The 19,974-nt window shown below is 41.0% G+C and overlaps 1 protein-coding gene across 3 annotated transcripts in view; it reads left to right on the top strand.

The window, feature by feature from the left end:
* The window catches only part of LOC119014957 (sodium-driven chloride bicarbonate exchanger-like), a 42,936-nt gene that overhangs the window by 20,637 nt on the left and 2,325 nt on the right, over window positions 1-19,974 (top strand). Inside the window, exons 4-25 of one of the 3 annotated variants that reach the window (XM_037090425.1) lie at window positions 1,097-1,240; window positions 1,408-1,546; window positions 1,769-1,929; window positions 3,418-3,606; window positions 5,968-6,056; window positions 6,379-6,536; window positions 6,692-6,779; window positions 8,551-8,697; window positions 9,374-9,474; window positions 11,825-11,999; window positions 12,781-12,914; window positions 13,056-13,301; window positions 14,911-15,016; window positions 15,805-15,966; window positions 16,949-17,062; window positions 17,439-17,600; window positions 17,704-17,955; window positions 18,084-18,152; window positions 18,249-18,422; window positions 18,510-18,632; window positions 18,749-18,813; window positions 19,418-19,531. In XM_037090425.1, coding sequence (XP_036946320.1) covers window positions 1,097-1,240; window positions 1,408-1,546; window positions 1,769-1,929; window positions 3,418-3,606; window positions 5,968-6,056; window positions 6,379-6,536; window positions 6,692-6,779; window positions 8,551-8,697; window positions 9,374-9,474; window positions 11,825-11,999; window positions 12,781-12,914; window positions 13,056-13,301; window positions 14,911-15,016; window positions 15,805-15,966; window positions 16,949-17,062; window positions 17,439-17,600; window positions 17,704-17,955; window positions 18,084-18,152; window positions 18,249-18,422; window positions 18,510-18,632; window positions 18,749-18,813; window positions 19,418-19,531 — 3,112 coding nt within the window. Of the gene's footprint in view, window positions 1-1,096; window positions 1,241-1,404; window positions 1,547-1,768; window positions 1,930-3,417; window positions 3,607-5,967; window positions 6,057-6,378; window positions 6,537-6,691; window positions 6,780-8,550; window positions 8,698-9,373; window positions 9,475-11,824; window positions 12,000-12,780; window positions 12,915-13,055; window positions 13,302-14,910; window positions 15,017-15,804; window positions 15,967-16,948; window positions 17,063-17,438; window positions 17,601-17,703; window positions 17,956-18,083; window positions 18,153-18,248; window positions 18,423-18,509; window positions 18,633-18,748; window positions 18,814-19,417; window positions 19,532-19,974 lie in introns of all 3 variants that reach the window. The other 2 variants (XM_037090424.1, XM_037090427.1) reach the window with 2 other exon arrangements.

Genomic DNA, 19,974 nt, shown 5'->3' with positions numbered 1-19,974 from the left:
GTGGACCTTTAGTTATAAATGAAAATAAGACTGTAAAAGTCAGGTGGCCAAAAAACGAGGGGGACATGACCGCCATTACCACTGGAAATTCATCTTGATTAGATCATAGTTTAATAAATGCCATCTGGGAATATTTTTGTAAGCTGGTACAGTGTGATTGGACTGCCTGCTGTGGTGAAAACAGCAGTGAAGTGAGCAAACTTAATTATTAACAGTGATCCCTCTGCAATCAGTGCTCTCCTCATGTTAAAAAAAAAGGTAATGATGAATTAGAGAACCAATTTATTATCCTCTGATGGACCCCATTTTCTGGCTCTGAGGCATCACATGCCCTTGGTGTGACATAATGTTGGACACTGTGGCGCCTCATATCATGCAGGAGGCAGATAAAGAGAACAGGGTGTCCAATAGTCTCGTCTGTGTCCGGCCACTGAGCCGAGGGCGGGAAGGAAGCATCGGCAAGGCAGCTCGACTGCAATAAAGGAGGAAAGAGTCAGCTCAGATTATCTTCACGCTGACCCTGTGGATGCAAACTCGTACGCGCATGTACACGCACAGGCTAAACACATCAGATAGTTTCAGAATCACAGTCTCATTAACTTTTCTGTATTGATTTAAGATTAAAATACCCCTAATTGTAAAAGCCATCTAGTTTCAGAATCGATTTCAGCATCCTCAAAGAGGACAACAGCCTTTTATTGAAGCGCAAGCACAAGAGGGCGTGGAGATAGTAGCTAATTCGTTAAGTGCTTTTCTGGGTTTTGATAGTTATTGCTTTGTTGGCACCTTTTTTCAACATTTCTCATTGCTCAGGTTGACAGTATTTTTCTGTAGGTAGGTATGCTTAGATTTTTTGTTTAACTTTTAGAAGTTTAACAAACATGTGGTCAGGTCTCATAATGTGTTTTGTTCAAGTTGTAACAAAAACGATCATAAAAGTCAAGACTTGATCTCAGGTACCTCAAAGAATTAGCTCTCTAATCCTTGTGCAAGGGATGTAAGGACGAAGGAAAAAATGTGAGTTTTGGTAACACTGTAAGAAGTCTCCTTTAAATTCAGACAAAGGAATCTTATGCTGTCTGCTGCATGTCTCCAGGTCACCGCACTCTCTACATTGGGGTTCACGTCCCTCTGGGCAGGAGGTCACACAGACGTCACCGTCACCATGGACACAGACACAGGAAGAGGTCCAAGGAACGGGACTCTACAGCTGATGATGGAAGAGAATCCCCGTCACACAGTAGGTCTCAGAAATAGACTCAGCTCCGTTATGGAACCCTTCACTCAAAATTAGTTTTAAAAATGCATGCATCACATTTCAGCATTTCTCTTGTTGTATGCTTTGTTCCTTTTATCCTCCTTCCTCTATTTCCACTCGTCCTCTGCCTGTTCCATTTGCTGCAGCAGACACACCAGCTCAGAGGGTGCAGTTTCTGTTGGGGACAGAGGATGGCGACGAGGAACACATCCCCCATGCCCTGTTCACCGAGCTGGACGAAATCTGCCTCAGGGAGGGTGAGGACGCCGAATGGAAAGAGACAGCCAGGTACACCGCTGTAGTCGGCCACACAGGCTGAGTCTGTCCAGCTGTGACTAGTTTCCTATGCTGCACCTGAGAGTTTGATCCTGTTTGTGTCTAGCTGCCAACTTATTGTGAAGCCATACCTCTCAGGATGTTAACACTTAACCTAATGTTCCACTGTACATTGAATAACTTCATCATAACTTAATAAACTCAAACTCATTACACATTTTTTCATGTGTGCAGGTGGCTGAAGTTTGAGGAGGATGTTGAGGATGGTGGAGAGCGGTGGAGTAAACCCTATGTAGCCACACTGTCTCTACACAGTCTTTTCGAGCTCCGCAGCTGCATCATGAATGGCACCGTGATGCTGGACATGAGGGCCAACTCACTGGAGGAGATTGCAGGTAAACACTAACATTGATTTGTAAAACTAGGTGGTTAGAACTAAAATATGACTGATTGTGCCCTGTTCTGGAGCTCCCCAAGGCTCCTTGCTTATTCCTCATCATTTCTAATGTAATAGCTCAGATTATTGGAAACAATCCAATATCTTAACAGAATTATGCAAACGACATGCATATATATTTAAAAGAATACTCCACAGAGTATTAGTAGTAGTAGTAGTAGTAGTTGAGGTAGTCTCGAGCTGCTAGCCTGAAGTTGAGATGATAAGTGGGATGCGAAGGTCAACTCACTTCTTTCTAATGCCATAACCATAGATTCCTTTTCAAGTTTGTAGTCTTTAGCTCCAACTGACACTGATTCAGTGGACATTAAGGCAATTAATGACACTCCCTGTGAAGCCATGAATAGCTTTAGGCAAATTTAAAAAAAGTTACCCTTGGAAATATATAAAGAATGAAATGACTTCTGTCTCAGATAGACTTTGCAACGTTATCTGTGCATTTTTATTCATAAGACTCAATCAAGAAAGTGAATCATTTTAACTCAAGTTATCAAATCTTTGTACTTGCTTTCTTTTTGTTCAAGAATTGCTGCCATCATAAAGCACTGAATGGTTTGCGGCTAATTTACATTTCTTATCTGCTACTCCATGCGGAATCATTCAGATCTCTCTCTCTCCACTGAAACAGCAAAATTTTAATTCTCCTATTTAATCATTTTTAACTGGCAATAGACATGTATTCTGCTGGGAAAAGGAAGGTTCTCCGCCAGATTATTTCTATTATTGACTTAATGGTTGAATATACTCACAATGTGTCCTGTGTGGTTGTAATTTGGGACTAGTGTTGCTGTTTGTGACTCTGAGCCAAACAATAATTATCAAGTTCACCAACAATAAAACCATGGGGATACGTTAAGGGGGACAATTTGTTTGTTGCCACTTTAAATTAATTTCTAGATCATTTTATATAATATAATTTTATATATTTGTGTTTTTACATAACATTGTGTTTCTTATATGTCTTTTCTCAGCATTGCAGAATTACCCTGTTGTCTAGTGCTCTATAAATAGACTTGCCTTTTACTACAAACATACATTTTTAAAGGCACCATTTTGAAGACAGGCAGAGGCCATTCAACAATTTGGTTTCAAAGACTTGCGACTTCATGTGCAGGCTCATTGGACCAGGTCTAAAAAAAGAATAAGGTTTTAAGGGCAGCAAAGAGATTGTTTATCTGACTGTGGGAAACACTGTGCTGCTGAAGAGATCTCTTGAACTTAACCTGGTTTTGTGCGATTAAATCAGCAGCAGTGGGTCGGTTTTTGTTGGAATAATCAGCTTAGCACAGCTGGCTCACACGCAGGGACAAACACTATCAGGAGTAACCTTTGTGAATTTAAAATGAGCTCTTCAAAGAGTAATGTGGAAAAACCCACGTTTGTTTTTCTCTCGTGTGTGTGTGTGTGTGTGTGTGTTTTGAATCAGACATGGTTCTGGATCAGCATGAGGTGTCAGGCTCTCTAGGTCAGGATGCCAGGAAGAAGATCCGCGAGGCCCTGCTCAAACAGCATCACCACCAAAACCACAAGAAACTGGCCAACCGTATACCTATTGTGCGCTCCTTCGCTGATATTGGCAAGAAGCAGTCTGAACCTCATTCCATGGACAAGAATGGTGAGCAAATGGTCTGAACACTTGGACACCTACACACACCTGCTACTTATCATGACTGCAGTCTTTTCTTCACTCTGTATTAGTCTCTGCCTTTTTCCCTGGTGATCATAAATGTTGTTGTATGTAAATATATGAAGTATGTTTTATGTATAATCTTGTAATCCTTTGCATGATTTTTCCAAAGTGTGTCCATCTGTGACTTGTTGTCTTACTGCTGTTTGATATCTCATTCTCTCCTCTTGTTGTGTTTCTCCGTGTTTGTGTATGTGTTTGTATGTTGCATGTGTGTGCGCATGTGTGTTGTACACTTAATCAGTAAATGGCTTCTATCACACTCCCAAGTATTTGCCTGATAATACACCTCCAAAGAGTGCTTCTCCCAGAAAGACCTTTTTTCCCAGTGTTGCATGGCCACGGTGTGTGTGTTGCGTGTCATGTCCGTCCACCACTCCATCACCTTCGAGCTCCTCCAGGAGCCATGGCCACTTGGCAACAGACACAGGCTTTGGCGTAGCCTCGACCAAACGCCTTAGTGTCCTCCAGGCAGTGGCACAAGGCTACTGTCCCATCGAACATGAAGACACAGAGCAGGAAATCTGGACAGGCAACCAGAACGCCTTAGCTTATACTAAACACTAAAAGCACTGCAATAGTTGTAGTGATAGCATAAAAAGGCACTCATTAAAGAGGAGAGTATCATCATGAGGGGTTAGAAAGAGTTTATGCGCAGTCAAGAAGAAAGTAATTGAGAGAAGAAAACCACTGCATTTTTAAACTCATGCAGCTTTCTCTTCCTCATGCGCCGACTGCTCACAGTCATGATGTCCCTCTAGCTGTTCTATTTTTGAATCTTAAAAGTAAAGTCAATGAAAGATGATTACAGTATGTACTTTTTTTAGTGCTTTCAACATCTTAGAAAGTGTAGTCATTATGAATTATTTATGTATGTGGCCAAGCAATGTGCCAAAGACTCATGATAATGCTCCCCTTTTCTTGTCAATGTGTTTCATGACTAGAAACCATAGCAGAGTTGTGAGTCATGTTCTACACTCAGTCACTAATTACTAATAATGATAGCTTCTCACTTTGAATTAATGGTGTCACTTAACAACACAAAATATAATCCTCATTTTGTTGCCTTTAGGACTGCTATTTTAAAAAATAGTGCAACATTTTGGGAAATACACTTATTTACTTATTTGCTGAGAGTTAATCATACCACACAGGAAAAAGTTTATTTTAGAAAAGGCTGACAAGCTCTGCCAACAGGTCATTAATTACAAGATTACATCTTGTTTAATCTATAAGAAATAGTAAGAAACCCAGTAGAAAGTAAGCAAATTGGGGTTTAACAAAGGGGGTTATGTGCCATAGTGTTAATGCTAAGATGAAACTGGCGACTGGCTTCATTTTGAACATGCAAGATTGGTTGAGATTCCAAAATGATGATACTGGTAACAGTCTCATCATTGATCTATATCATTCTCATGCCTGTCTGCAAAACATGAAGCTAAGATAGTTAGTTTAGTATAAAGCATGGAAACAGCTATCTTAGTTCTGTTCAATGTTGAGCTTCAATGTTTGGTGGATTTGTTACCATTGAACTAAGTCAGGCCAGCTGTTTACAGTCAGCTAAGCTAAGCTAACTGGCTGCTGGCTTCACTGTCTCTTTGTAATTGTATAGAGCTATGAGAGTGGCATTAATCCTCTCATTGAACTCTTGGCAAAAGTAAAGAGTGTAAGAGTATTTCTTAAAGTGCTGAACAATTCTTGTAACAGTAGCAGTATTACACCCTCACTAAAACAGGTCAGGGTTTGAGCAAACCACATTTTTTACAATTTCTGTCAAAATTCTGTGATTTGCTCAAACAACTGGTTCATCCACATCACAAATTGCTTTAGATTTTAAAGGAGCAATCTTTGGCTTTGTTTAAACCCCCCCACAAATAAGCCATGTAAGTAAGGAATTATTAGTTGATACACATGAGACTGAAATGGAAGTCAAAGATTGTATCTTATTTAGTTCACTACACTTGATTTGGGAAGATTGAGCCTAGCTAAAATCACTTTGTCCACTGCACCAGCAAGCATTCATCATAGAATAATAATAATAATAATAATAATATTAATATTAATATCAAGCTTACTCACGGTACACTCTGAAAAATGGTACAACACTGTGTCTTTTGTCATTAGCAAATGTACAGCACCTACCTAAAAGGTCCACTGTTGTATCATAGTTTTTCGGAGAATGTAACTGTACCCTCTAGTCACTCACTGGAGACCTTTGTCTTTGTGTGGGAAAGCAGTGTTGTGATAATGAAAGCTGACATCATGTTGGTTTCCTGCTCTGCCCGACAGGCCAAACAGTCTCACCTCAGTCCCAGCCGGCTAACAATGAGGGCAAACAGGACGTCAGCCGAGAAAACAGTGCCGTCGACTTCAGCAAGGTGAGCAGCCGGACCCACCGCTGATCCTGCTGTTTATCTACGGGCACTGATAGTGGACACATTACTAGTGCTGTATATTTTACCAAGATTGGGTTACGTGTGAAATGGTCACCGTAAGACTCATGCCCTGGGAAACTGACTGGAATTTAACAGGAGTAAAGCTTGTTTTCTTTTGTTGAGTGGACCACTAGAATCAGATCCAGACAATGTTTTGGACTTTGTTTCACTTTTATAATCACTTTCAATTCGTAAACCTCAAACCACATGTTTTCAATACTAATATTTTGTATTAGCGTTGTTATGGTTTCTCTCTGTCTCACAGATTGACCTCCACTTCATGAAGAAGATCCCTCCAGGTGCCGAGGCATCCAACGTCCTGGTGGGGGAGCTTGAGTTCCTAGACCGCCCTGTGGTGGCCTTCATCCGCCTTGCTCCTGCTGTGCTGCTTAACGGACTGGCTGAGGTTCCCATCACCACCAGGTTATACACCAGCTGCTCTGAAAAGCCCCCTCTCTGTACTTCTCTGTACTCTGTGTCAAGTCTGTGCAGTTGAGCTGATGATTCCCTGAATGCTTCATTAGAAAAGGATTTGAATTTTACTCCCCAAGAAAACTGTTTTCCTTTGTGTTGCACAGGTTTCTTTTCATCTTGCTCGGCCCTCTTGGAAAAGGTCCACAGTATCATGAAATTGGCCGGTCTATTGCTACCCTGATGACTGACGAGGTGAGGCCTTAATAGAATGTTGTCAAGGTTCAAATTGCTCTAGGAGAAGTATTCACATTCAAGTAAATTTAATAAACCAACCAACCAACCTTTCGTGATTAATAAATAACGTAACCAGGAAAAGAGGACACCTTCACTTGTACCACGTACCTCACACAAAAGTGAGAAAAACCCTGAATTCGAGTAAATGAGTAAAATTAACTTTTCATTATAAAATTGATGTGTTTAGACATAAATGATCAACTCAATAGTTTCACCTCTTCGTGTCAAGGATAGTTTCATCCCTGAGGCTGTGAAAATTATTCAGACACAGAAACAATTTATTTTAGTTTTTTAAAGACATTTCCACGATGAATTTAATCATCATTATACAACACAAAATGGAAGTTCATGAACTCCTTTTTGCTACATAAATGACAAATATACAGTTATTTATATAACATGAACACATGAAATATACATACATATACAAATATACATGAACACGTACGGCATCTTGTGTCAGTGTGAATGTAAACAGTGGCAAAATGATGGTGATGATATTGTGGTTGTGGCACCAAGCATTGCTGACATAAACTCAGAGTCGACCTTTCCTCGTCCAGCTGTAGTCCCGCTCTCTGCTGGCTCAAAACATGGTCCACCCATCGAGTGCAAGCGCTTGATCCGAGATGATGTGGTGGAGACAGGTCTCTGTAGGCACAATAGCTTCTGATTACACGTTGTTCTGCCAGCTAGAGTCCTATTTGTCCATATCAGTCATAAACCAAGCTGGATTAGCATAGCTCTTATTCTGACTCTCTTCCTCCCTGGGGCAGTCTGGCTTGTCGGATGGTAGAAAGATACTGTGGGTCATAATGGTCTTAAAGTCAGCTGCTCGTAATCCAAAACACCCACTTTGTTCTCCAGTTCTGTTCATGGTATTGCTGCCATAAGAAGAAAAATAAAAATGTAGAATAATTTGTAGGAGCTACCAGCCGCTACATCCTCAGTGCATCCTTGCCATAGCAAAATTAGATTATAGATAAAGTGACTTCTCAAAGACTTGGAATGTGATTTGGTTTAGATAACTTGAAAGCAGCTCTGGGTTAAGGTGGAACTGATTTTAAGAACTTTATAAAGTATTGTGCTGTCTCATATCCAGAAACCTACATCATATAAAGACATTTCTCTCAGTAACTGAATTTAAGAAATCTTATTTCTTTCTAGCCTTGACTCATTTCCAAAGAAGTCCCAACCAAGGCATTACATCTTTTATATGTGTTTGTTGATGTGGCATTAGAGTGGCTTAGGGAGTAGCTCTACCTTTCAGAACCTGACCTTTGACCTCTGGAGAAGCCTCTGGGGGTCAGCTGAGTATGACTGTGACAGCATTTCCCACAGTGCAGCTATGAGCTAATATTACCACCCATCATCGGAGCCAGATGTTGTCCTCTGGGACGTACGAAAATAGAGGCGTATGGATGTCCATCTGCTTCGTGATATAGTGTGTATAGTGTACAAGAATCATATTCTGTTATTCTGATAATGGGATATTTTAAATAATGTGACATTTCAAGTTGTTGTGCTGTTGATATTGTGTATGGAGATAATCCCCTGCTGAGTAAAGCTTTATAGCTCTGGTATGTAAATTTCTGTCTGTAAATCCACAGAAATGCACTCAATGACTCAGCAGAAAAGGACAGAGCAGAAAATTAAATATTCTTTATTTTCTAATAAAGAAAATAATAATTAAAGTCATCATGTCACTCAAATTTTCTATCTTACTCGACAGATTTTCCATGATGTTGCATACAAGGCCAAAGACAGGAACGACCTGGTGGCGGGCATTGATGAGTTCCTGGACCAGGTGACGGTGTTACCTCCCGGAGAGTGGGACCCCTCCATCAGAATAGAGCCTCCCAAAAATGTGCCCTCTCAGGTAAACTCCATATTTACATCACAAGAATGGCACGTGTTGCTTGTAACAAGAGGTAAAAATGGGTGACTGTTTCCGTTTTTGTTTTTTTTTAAGAAGCTGCCACTCAAAAACTACTTAACTAAACTATTTGAAAGTGTGTTTAGAGTTTGAGTCTGTGTATGTATCCGTTCCTATGAGTCCCCTCTGCATCGTGTTGCCTGCTGAGAAATTTTTAAACATCTGCGTTCTCGTCTAATCTCAACTGCGTTGTACTCGCTGCTTTGATGCCTCTCCCCAGGGTTCTGCTCTCAATCCTCTCCAAAACATTAGTTGTTTTTCCTCCATTAGTTATTTTGGTCGCCTTTGAAAAGCGATTCACCATCTTGTTGTGGAGAGAGAAATGCTGCTATCTAAAAGAAAGCTGTTCCTGATGATTAAAAAAATGTTCCTTTGCCTCTTTGTCATTAGGCTCCTGAGGTGTATTAATGACACGCCACTGTGCAATTAGATTGTTATGCTGATGAACTCTGAGTCATAATATGCCAGATTCATGCATAAGGGATCACTCGTTTGGGACTGAGCCTTGTTTGAAATAAGCGTAACATCTGGTGACTCAGTGGAGATTTAAGTGCAGCTGACGCTTGTTATTGTTCTCATGAAGACAGACAGTTGACTGACGGTGATCTTAACCTCACAGGAAAAGCGGAAGATTCCCCCTGTTCCCAACGGAGTGACAGATCTTGGAGAGTTGGAGGAACATGGAGGGCACGGTGGCCCTGAGCTCCAGCGCACTGGGAGGTATGTGTGAGAGAGAAACCGCATGGTTCGTGATGTACAGCCTGGAGCTCTCTAAACTTGTCTTTGTCCCCGTCTGCCTGTCGCCTGTTCGCTGTCTCGCTGTCCCCAAACTGTAAATTTAGCTCTCTGAAGAGGCAGACTACCCTTCTGGCCCATTATCATTCCTCACACTTCAACTCCACAAAGACCTTTTGTTTGAATCTCAATTCAATCTTACTTTAAAAGGCATCCCAGCACTCTATCCCACACATTAAGTCACACAAGACTTCAGTCACAATAATGCATACCTGCATACTGGTCCTCACACAGCAAATTTCATTTACTCAGTGGCAAAAAAGTAAATAAATACATTTACTCAAGTAGGCCTACTGTACATAGTGTAGTTATTTCTAACACATGAGATGCCTCACCTGCACCACTGGAGGCAATTCCAGCTTCAACTTCTCACATGGTTTCATCTAAAAAAGCAGTTTGAAGCCAACAGAGGTTAAATTATCTAGTATTTCAAAGAGCTAAAAGGTTAGAGGGATGTCCAAATTCGTGCAGTAAAACTTTATTTCAGTTAATCACCTGACGACCTCTCAGAGATTTATCTTGTGACCCTTTAGAGGGGTCTGACTCCCAGGTTGGGAACCACTGTACTAAGAAAACATTAACTGTATATAAAGCAGCTCCAGCTCTAAAACTCTAGCTCCTTCAGCTACAACAGTAAAATGCTACTTGAGTGTTGATCCATCACAGTTAGAAACTGCACTTTTACTTTACTTTACTTATGGTACATTCACATTAATTGTATTTAGACCACTCATTAATTAATTATTTTTTACAGAAGTAAAGACGTGCTTCCCCCAACACTGCATTCATTAATCAAAACACATAATATCATGGTGTGTTGTTTATTTCCAGTCTCTTCACTCTCGCTCTCCTCATTATGATAATCATGCCCCGGTGCTAATAACAAGGCACTTTTTTGTGCTGTGAAATTGAATTTCTATCATTTCTCATTGCTGAATAAACAGTAATTACTTGATTTGCAACAGGAGACACCTAATGAGGCTCTATATTACTACAGCCTCATTAGACTGTTGGCTTTTTTAAATTGTAGCTTAACCATTAAACATGTTCCTGTGTCTAATTCCTTCAGTTAGATTTAAAAGACAGGTCTTCCAGTCTATTCCATAAACTGTTTATTTTGAACAGTTGCTAGTGATTCCTTTGCTGACCAACTTGTTTTTTTGTGCTAGTCGCTTGGCAGGCTCAGTAGTATTTGTGTAATGCAGTAAAAAATATCAACACACTCTGAAAGCTTTAGGATCAAAATGTGACAAGAAAAGGGGAAAAATGTGTTTTGGAGGAGTTTACAAGCACTTTGTGGCTTTTAGATAGCGAGATTAAACAATGAGGCACATATTGAGATCTTAAAGAAGGGATTAAAGATGTTAAAAGCATCATGTTGTCATCACTCAGAAATCCCCCAGTGACAACCAGAGTATTCCTGATGTGTGCATAGGTGTGAAGTGTAGATGTCGGTGGTTTAGCAGCAGCAGGGTGAGTGACGTGCTGCTGCTGAGCTGCGGTATGCTGCGGCTCTTATCCCAGCTAAGATTGGCCGGAAGCCCAGTCTCAGCTATCAAACCGATTCCCTCCTTCCCTCCCCTCTCGCTCCACCACCACCTCCTGGGCCATGGCATCCCTGCCTACTGCTCCGACTGAAATAAGCATAAAGTCCCGCCCACCGTTGCCATAGCAACCACCTCCAGCTAGGTCCCATCTCGCTGCAGCAGGAGAGTGTGCTCGCTCAAAGATAGATGCATGAGTCAACTAATGTACACACATGCAGCTTTTACATGGATTTAAACACTCACGTCACAGATGTAAGCTCAGCGTGGTGGCACTTTGTCCTGTTCCTCTATTTTTTTCTTGTCGTCCGCACGAGTAACACTGAAAATAGATGGGCTGGAACGCTCAGTGCGTCTTTGCTCAGCTCAAAAATTGTTTTAAGCAATCAGCATACTCCCTTTCTTGCCCTTTCTTAAATGAAAAGATTTATACCGCTTTCATGTCTGCATGCTAAATATCAAGCTGGAGCCAGGAGGCCATTAGCTTCGCTTGGCTAAAGCATCATAATGAAAGACTGAACGTTGACCAGCCAGCCTGGTCCTGTCCAAAGATAACAAAATCTACCTACTAGCTCCTCTAAATCTCAATAAGCAGCATGCTGTATCTTTTCTGTTTAATACTTAGTATTAGTAAGTCTCCTCTTTTTTATGGATTTTATTAAACAAGATTAAAAGATATATACGCAAGGAATAATTTGTAATTCTTTGATTAAATCCCTGTTTCACCATAGGATATTTGGCGGGCTCATCCTGGACATCAAGCGAAAGGCTCCTCACTACCTTTCTGACTACACGGATGCCATCAGCCTTCAGTGTCTGGCCTCCTTCCTCTTCCTCTACTGCGCCTGCATGTCGCCTGTCATCACCTTTGGAGGACTCCTGGGTGAGGCCACAGAGGGACGTGTGGTAAGAAGCAGGATCTTTACTCCAAGAGACCATGATCAGACCTAAAAGTATGTTGAATTTGTTAACAACCGAGTAGTTACAGGGCAACATCAGCATTCATTCAGAGTCATGTTTTGGCTGATATTCACTCTCTTTTAGCGCTGTTTTTGGTCTCCACCACCTCCTGGGGACATATCTGGCTGTTCTTTTTTAAAAATTTACATACAGGGTCACTGTCTGGGGAACACATGACTCAGAACAGAGGCTCTTTTCATCCACACCCTGAGTCAAAGTTAAACTGTTGATACTTGTTGCTCAAAGGCACCTTGAAACTAGTTGCTGAGTAAAGGGAACATAGCCTTGAATTTCAAATGTTGCTCCACACTTACTTCTAACTTCTACTTCTAACAAATAGAAGAAAAAGTTCTGTAAGCTTGTGCTGTGTTTCTATCCAAGCCAATGCCTTACATCTGCAACTAAACCTGAAGTTTAGCGTTCATTTTGGCTTTCTCAACCTGCTAAACATCAGAATGTTACCATCATCACTGAGAGCATGTTGGCATGCTAGCATTAGCATTGAGCTTAATGCATTGCTCTGTTTAAGCACACCCTCACAGGGCGGCTAGACATTTAGTAGACTCTTAGTCTTGTTAAAATTGAATGAGGAGGTGTGCCTTGATATTTATGAGGGAAATTAATAAGATATAAAGTTTTGGTTGAAATTAACTTAACAGTGAAGCAGAAGTAAGTGACTGATCGAAGCGACAAGTTGAATCGGAGAGTTATTCCCTTATTATTTCAGAGTGCTATTGAGTCCCTGTTCGGGGCTTCCATGACTGGGATAGCCTACTCCCTTTTTGCCGGGCAGCCCCTCACCATCCTGGGCAGCACGGGGCCAGTTCTCGTCTTTGAGAAGATCCTCTTCAAGTTCTGCAAGTAGGTTATCTTCTTTTTCCTGTTTTGTTTTTTTGTAGAAATGTCTTTTTTTTGTTTAGTGTTGATGTTGTGCTTTCTGCTTGAGTAGGGATGCCATATCTAATTGCTTATTCCTTCTCCTCTGTCGCCTGTCTCTCTCAGGGAGTATGGCCTCTCCTACCTCTCCCTGAGGGCCTGCATTGGCCTGTGGACGGCCTTCTTCTGTCTACTGCTGGTGGCCACGGATGCCAGCTCGCTTGTCTGTTACATCACACGCTTCACCGAGGAAGCTTTCGCGGCACTGATCTGCATCATTTTCATCTACGAGGCTCTGGAGAAGCTGCTCCACCTGGGGCATCACTACCCCATCAATAAGAACAACGACCTTCAGAAACTCACGCAGTACTGGTAAGAGCCTTTTTGAAATCCCTAAATGCTGCTTTCCTTTTTCGTTTGTTTAATAATGATATTGTATTGTCTCTGAATGTGAAATCAAAGCAAGTAAAACAAGGAAATTTTGGAATTTTTCCATTATTCTGTGACATGAAGCAGAGAGACGTGATCTGGAATTTGCATTAGAATTTGTGCTGCTTCTTAGAGTCATAACTCAGCCAAATCTGTTGTGTTTGTCCAGATTTTACTCGAAATCAAGTGGACATTGTTTTTAAAAAAGATCTCAAATTCTTAAACAGTGAATCATTGAAAAAGTAATAATTTCATTTGAGGAAGTGCAGTTAAAATAGGGACTACCCCTCTCTCCCGTTTTTTTTAAATAGGTGATACAGGTTAGAAACATTTTTTTCCAGTTGAATTATTTTTATCTATTTGTGTATTATCATTATTTTTTTACCAGTCAAATTTTTCACCTGTTCTCAAGTCATGAAAATAGTTAAGATAAGACTTAAACAGAATTCTTTGTATAAGTTGCCTCTCAGGGTTTTTTGTCATTTTCCAACATTTAATGGCCAAAATTATATATATGAAATGTAAAATGAATACTCTTATGAGAAATTAAAAAATATTTCAGTTTTCTTTTATTTTTTTAAGGATTTTCTGCTGACTTAGGGTTACATACTGTATATCATTCCCAGTCATCTATCCATTGGAGTATAAAAAAATTAAATTGCCTCCTTTAAGTATTCTGTACTGATGTTGTCATTGTTGTTGCAGCCCTGTGTTACACGCACAGTAAACCCAACTTGGCACATTTGCACGCACGTGCTCCAATGTTTTGCTGCGTCATCAAACGGACAGATGGTGCAGTGGTACAGTAGACATCCTGTCCAGTTTTGCTGTGATGGGTTTTGTTTTACAGTGAATAATCCCATGTTGAGTGTGTGTCAGGAGCGTCATGCATTAAGCTGGGGAGTAGCTGTGTGAAGCCAAGAGCTCCTTCTGTGGTTTTCTATTCTGGTGTGGTGGACAGCGGGGGATGCTGACATTTAGTTTTGTAAAATGCCAGCAGAAAAACTCATATCATGTCGATGGTGGAACATTGGTGTGTACTTTAAAGCGGCAACTGATGATTATTTGTTATTATTTATTAAAGGTGCAGTATTTGAGTTTTAACCCACAGAATGCGATGGAGTAACAGTTTTGACATTATGGCATTTTATGTTATGTTATTTACTGAAGTTAGCATGCTAACCAGGTACCCCCTCTGCCTTTCCAATTGGTGCAAACACCAACACTCCCTCGCTGACCACTAGCTGCAGGGCTGACTGAGCTAACTAGCTAATGGCAGCAAATATCGATTAATTTTCTCCAGTGATACGCTTTGTTTTGAAGATGAAATCACCCGCTAGCCAATTTATGCTCTAAAAAATGTAGAGCAAATTGAAAAATCCCTAATTTCAAAATCCCAAGTGGGCACACTGAACTATGTTAGTCAAACAAGCTGACTTCATTCTTCTTTTGGTTGTGTTTCTTACCAAAAGTGTCATTATTAATATGTTTATTTTTACTCTATTAGTATAGTACTTGTTCTCAGAACACTAAATAAAAATTTCCTCTGTAGGTGTATGTGCACGGAGCCAAGGGACCCCAGCAATGAGACCCTGCAGTACTGGGAGGAGAGAAACATCACGTCCTCCCAAGTCAACTGGACCATGCTGGAGGTCAAGGTAAGGATCCCTTGACATGTGGAGAAAATTATAGCATATTATAGCTTGTTGGTAATAAGTTTTTTCAGTGGCCTAAAGATCCTAGAGTTGAAACAGACTTTCTTGGATGCAAGTAGACTTCTAATGATGGATAAACACCCCAAAGAAGATCTGGATCTGTAAGCTGTTAAGTAATAGCAGTCAAAGTGTGTGTGGAGGAGAGAAGAGGGGAAATAAATAGCGCACAGCCTTCAAACTTCGCCCACAAACAAATTTCCCTTGGAAGTTGGGGTTATTTCTCACAGTCTCTGGCACTGTGTTGTGTCTTACTTTGCCCACATTTTGCTTTATCAAGAAGCGTCATGAGTCTAGGCAGGGATTAAGAACGTGTGGGCAGGATTTCACAGGATTAAGTCGTGCAGAATGAGAATGTGGACGTGGTGTAATGAGTGGATTCTCACACTTCCAGACACAAATCAGTCGTGCCAGTGACTACATGCTGCGTCACTCCTACACGTGCTCATCAGACGTATAGCAGAAACTAGTCTGGAAGGCAGGGATTGTTTTCAAATGCATGAATCATGCACTACATATATATTTAAAGCATCGAGCGCTGAAGTAATCAATAATGAGTGTTCTACATTGTTGGTATTCAGACTTCACTAATTCACTGCCGACATCCATCATCGCCATTATCGCCACTGCCACTCTAATCATTTTTATTGGCCTCATCCCATCTTCATCATCATCATCACCATCATCATCATCATCATCATCATCATCATCACTGTGTCCTCTGGTGCCAGTAGGAGTGCGAGATGTTCCATGGAGATTTCGTGGGCACCGCCTGTAGCCCTCACGGCCCTTACATTCCCGACGTCCTCTTCTGGTGCGTGGTCCTCTTCTTTTCCACCGTCTTCATGTCTGCCTTCCTCAAGGAGTTCAAGACGAGCCGCTACTTCCCCACCAAGGCACGTGTACCCACAATTTAATCGTCCCTAAATATCACACAAACACATCTTTATGTTTGGAAATGATGTTCCTGTTTAACGCTGTCATCAAGTGAATTAAAGCTCCATTGATTTTACAGTCCTCGATTTACTTTTCATTTCGCCTTTGGGATCTGAAATTGCACTGAAATTGGTTTTCATGTCCTAACTTTGCCTGTGTGTCATTTTAGAGTGTGCTGCCATCTATTGGTTGTTTTACAGCACAGCAAACATCCTGCAGTCTGTGTGGCCTTTCTATGTGTGCAATTTCTATGATTTATCATTGAGATGACACTCATGGGCGTAATATGTGGCGTGATGCTGACACAATAATCTATAGTGTACCGGCGCCACCTTGTGGTGATGTCACTGCTGTTATCTCAAAGTCAGACAACATATCTGCACCTGGGTTTGATTTGAGGGACTATTTTGGACAGTTCCCAGTAGACTAATTGTTCTGTCTTACGAAGAGATCATCAAGCAGAACAATATGTATCTGCTCAATTGACAGTAAATTTCCTCTCAGACGAAAACCTGTTTGATGCTTCACTGTGGTGGAAAAAAACATGCCTTTTTTTGAAGGTCAAAATATGAAAATAAAGATCAAAAGTAACATTATACAACAACATACCAAATATAATTCACCAAAGGAGGCAGTGATCAAAACTACAACACATGCAGAAAGATATAACATAGAAACATTTATGTATATATCTAATAATGATCCAAAAGGGTTTCAATGACCAAAGTGCATACAAGCTAGCAATGGGCAGACACTAGAGGGAAATAAAAACAAAACTCACAACTCTAACTTACATATATTCACATTAAATTGCTAATTATTTTAAACTGGAACCTTTCAGTACAGTGTGCACATATTGTGTCTTACTTTTGCCTTGAGTTTGTGTTTTGATCCAGCCCCCGTAAAACTGTCTGAAGTGTGTAATGTCTTTGTTCTCTTCAGGTGCGGGGCATCATCAGCGACTTTGCCGTCTTCATCACCATCCTCACAATGGTCTTTGTAGATTATGCCTTGGGGATCCCCTCACCTAAATTACAGGTTCCCAACAAGTTCAAAGTAAGTCCACATGAAAGCCTCCATTATAGATCCTTAAAAGAAAAACAGCCAAGAGAGATGTATGGAGAACAGTAACATTGTTTAGATTTGATGCCATCCAATTGTGATGTTTATTCTTTTTAACATGAATGAAATTTGCTGGTTACGTTTTTGTTATTTTTTAGTTTTAGTTTTGTTTGCACGTTTGATTATACTACTGCAGAAAACTAGATAATTTTTTATAAATTTTCAATCCTTTGGCTGTTTATCAATAGCTGACTGAAGTCCTCTGCTTTAAAAAGTCAAATGAAAATAAATTAAAAATCATATATTTTTAGACATCAGATTTCTCTTATCATATTATTTTTCATTCTACCTTTCTCTTTGCTCTCCCCAGCCAACTAGAGACGATCGTGGCTGGCTTATAAACCCTGTGGGGCCTAACCCCTGGTGGACCACCATCATCACCTTCATTCCTGCTCTGCTCTGCACCATCCTCATCTTCATGGACCAACAGATCACAGCTGTCATTATTAACAGGAAGGAGCACAAACTGAAGGTATTTTCAAAACTGACATTTAAGATAAGAGATAAAAACAACCACCTGCCCCCAATTTGTTTATGAAATAACCTAAATCTGCCATGTTCTTCTCAATCTCCAGAAAGGCTGTGGCTACCACCTGGACCTGTTTGTGGTGGGGGTGATGCTGGGTGTGTGCTCGGTGATGGGCCTGCCATGGTTCGTCGCAGCCACCGTGCTCTCCATCTCCCATGTCAACAGCCTGAAGCTGGAGTCAGAGTGTTCGGCCCCCGGAGAGCAGCCCAAGTTCCTGGGCATCCGAGAGCAGCGCTTCACGGGCCTCATGATCTTCACCCTGATGGGCTGCTCTGTCTTCATGACCTCTGTGCTAAAGGTCAGTGGATGAACAGTAAAAAAATTATTTACCAAAAATCCCTAATATCATCCTTAATTGACATAAGACTCCAGACGAGTTCCTGTAATATGGCCACTGATCCAGATTATTTGTCTGTCTGTCTCCAGTTCATCCCCATGCCTGTGCTGTACGGCGTCTTCTTGTACATGGGAGCGTCCTCACTCAGAGGCATCCAGGTGAGCCCAGATTCTGCCTGCTGGTGCTTGATCAGAAGAACTAATTGAGAAAAAGATGCAAGATAACGAATGGATTATCTGTTTGCTTCTATACAGTTCTTTGACCGTCTGAGGCTGTTCAGCATGCCGGCCAAACATCAGCCGGACTTCATCTACCTTCGTCACGTCCCACTGAGGAAGGTGCACCTCTTCACCATCGTCCAGCTCAGCTGCTTGATCCTGCTCTGGGTCATCAAGACCTCCAAGGCCGCCATCGTCTTCCCCATGATGGTAATCAGAGTGTGTTTATCTGTGCACATATACATGCTTGTTTAATGCATATGATTGGTTGATATTTGTCTGTTTCTGCCGCATTAGGTCTTGGCCCTGGTGTTTATTCGTAAGCTGCTAGACTTCATGTTCACTAAGAGAGAACTGAGCTGGCTGGACGACCTGATGCCAGAGTGGAAGAAGAAGAAACTGGAGGATGCACAACAAGAGGTACAGGAGTAGACTTTAATGAAGGCAGACTCTTGATGACCTGTGTTTCACTGCTGCAGCGGAAAAGTTGCTACCACGCAGTTTTTTAGGTTTTCTTGTTTTGCTTCGTTCTTCAGGAGGAGCACAGTATTATTGCAGAGGAGGAAGGGATTGTACAGGTGCCACTGGAGGGGAACTTCAAGTAAGTCATTTTGATCCTTAATCTTATTCTTCATTTGAGGTGGAAGAAGGACATTCATTTGAGTAAATGTGGGAACACAATAGTGCAGAAATAGTTATAGGTAGAAATCTAACAATTTTTACCCAACTAATATCAGCAAAATGCACTTACAGCTGCTCTAATCAGTATTTTTAGATTAATAATTGATTAAATGAATATGGTGTTGCACATAGCCACGTACTAACAGAGAATTATCAACCAACTCTACAGAACCTTTTAGTGTCTTTCAGTTTTAGGTTTTCTAACCAACAACTTAACAGTTTTAGAGCGGTCTCACCCCTCTCAACTAATCATATTAAGCTCAGCTAAGCTAGGCTTAATGGTTCCCCGACTGTAGCTTAATTTACTGCGAGGAGTAGTATCAATCTTCTTATTTAGCTCTTGGCAAGAAAGTGTTTAAGCCTATTTTCCAAAATGCTGATTTTTTTAAAAAACAGGAGGCTGCGCCAGGTATCAGTATTCCTTACTTTCTCTTCCCCTTTATCCTTAAGTACTCATGTTTCCAAGGAGAAACTTTTCCTGGAAATCTGAAATATTTTATATTTGTCTGTGTGTGTTTCTAAAGGTGTGACCCTGCCACAGTGAACATCACTGACGAGATGTCCAAAGGATCTTTCGGGAATGTGTGGAAGAGTGTAAGCCCTGCTGAGAGCACCAAGAAGGAACCAAGTGCTAAAAGGTTAGCCTCCTTATCCACATTACTCTGATTTCCACATCTCTAATACATCAGAGAGGTTGATATCAAATGCTGCATAGAGACTTACTGAATCCAAATCCTGTGAATTTTTGCAGGGTCAAAAGAAAAAAGTGTTAATTTCAAGGGAAAATTGTGTTTTGGGTGTCAAAGCAAGTAGTAGGATGTTTAGTTATGGAACACTTACTTTGTATTTTTCCAGGAAACTGAGAAGCTAGTATGTTTAGATAAAAGGGGTTTATCTAAGAGCAGCCCTGCCCTTGCAGATTTCCCACAGAGTAGACTAACATAGTGTCTCACGCCTGCCTCTCTCATTCCACCCCACCCCTAAAGCTCCCCTTCCTAACCTCTCAGAAGCTGATATCCCAAAGGTAAGTAGTTCCCAGTCCCTGTCAGCATGGAGAGTCTTGTCTTGTGTTTAATGCTGG

This window comes from Acanthopagrus latus, chromosome 24, assembly GCF_904848185.1.
Source record: "Acanthopagrus latus isolate v.2019 chromosome 24, fAcaLat1.1, whole genome shotgun sequence".
NCBI lineage: Eukaryota > Metazoa > Chordata > Actinopteri > Spariformes > Sparidae > Acanthopagrus > Acanthopagrus latus.
The sequence above is the reverse complement of the archived record's forward strand: the minus strand, read 5'-3'. Positions and strand labels throughout refer to the sequence as shown.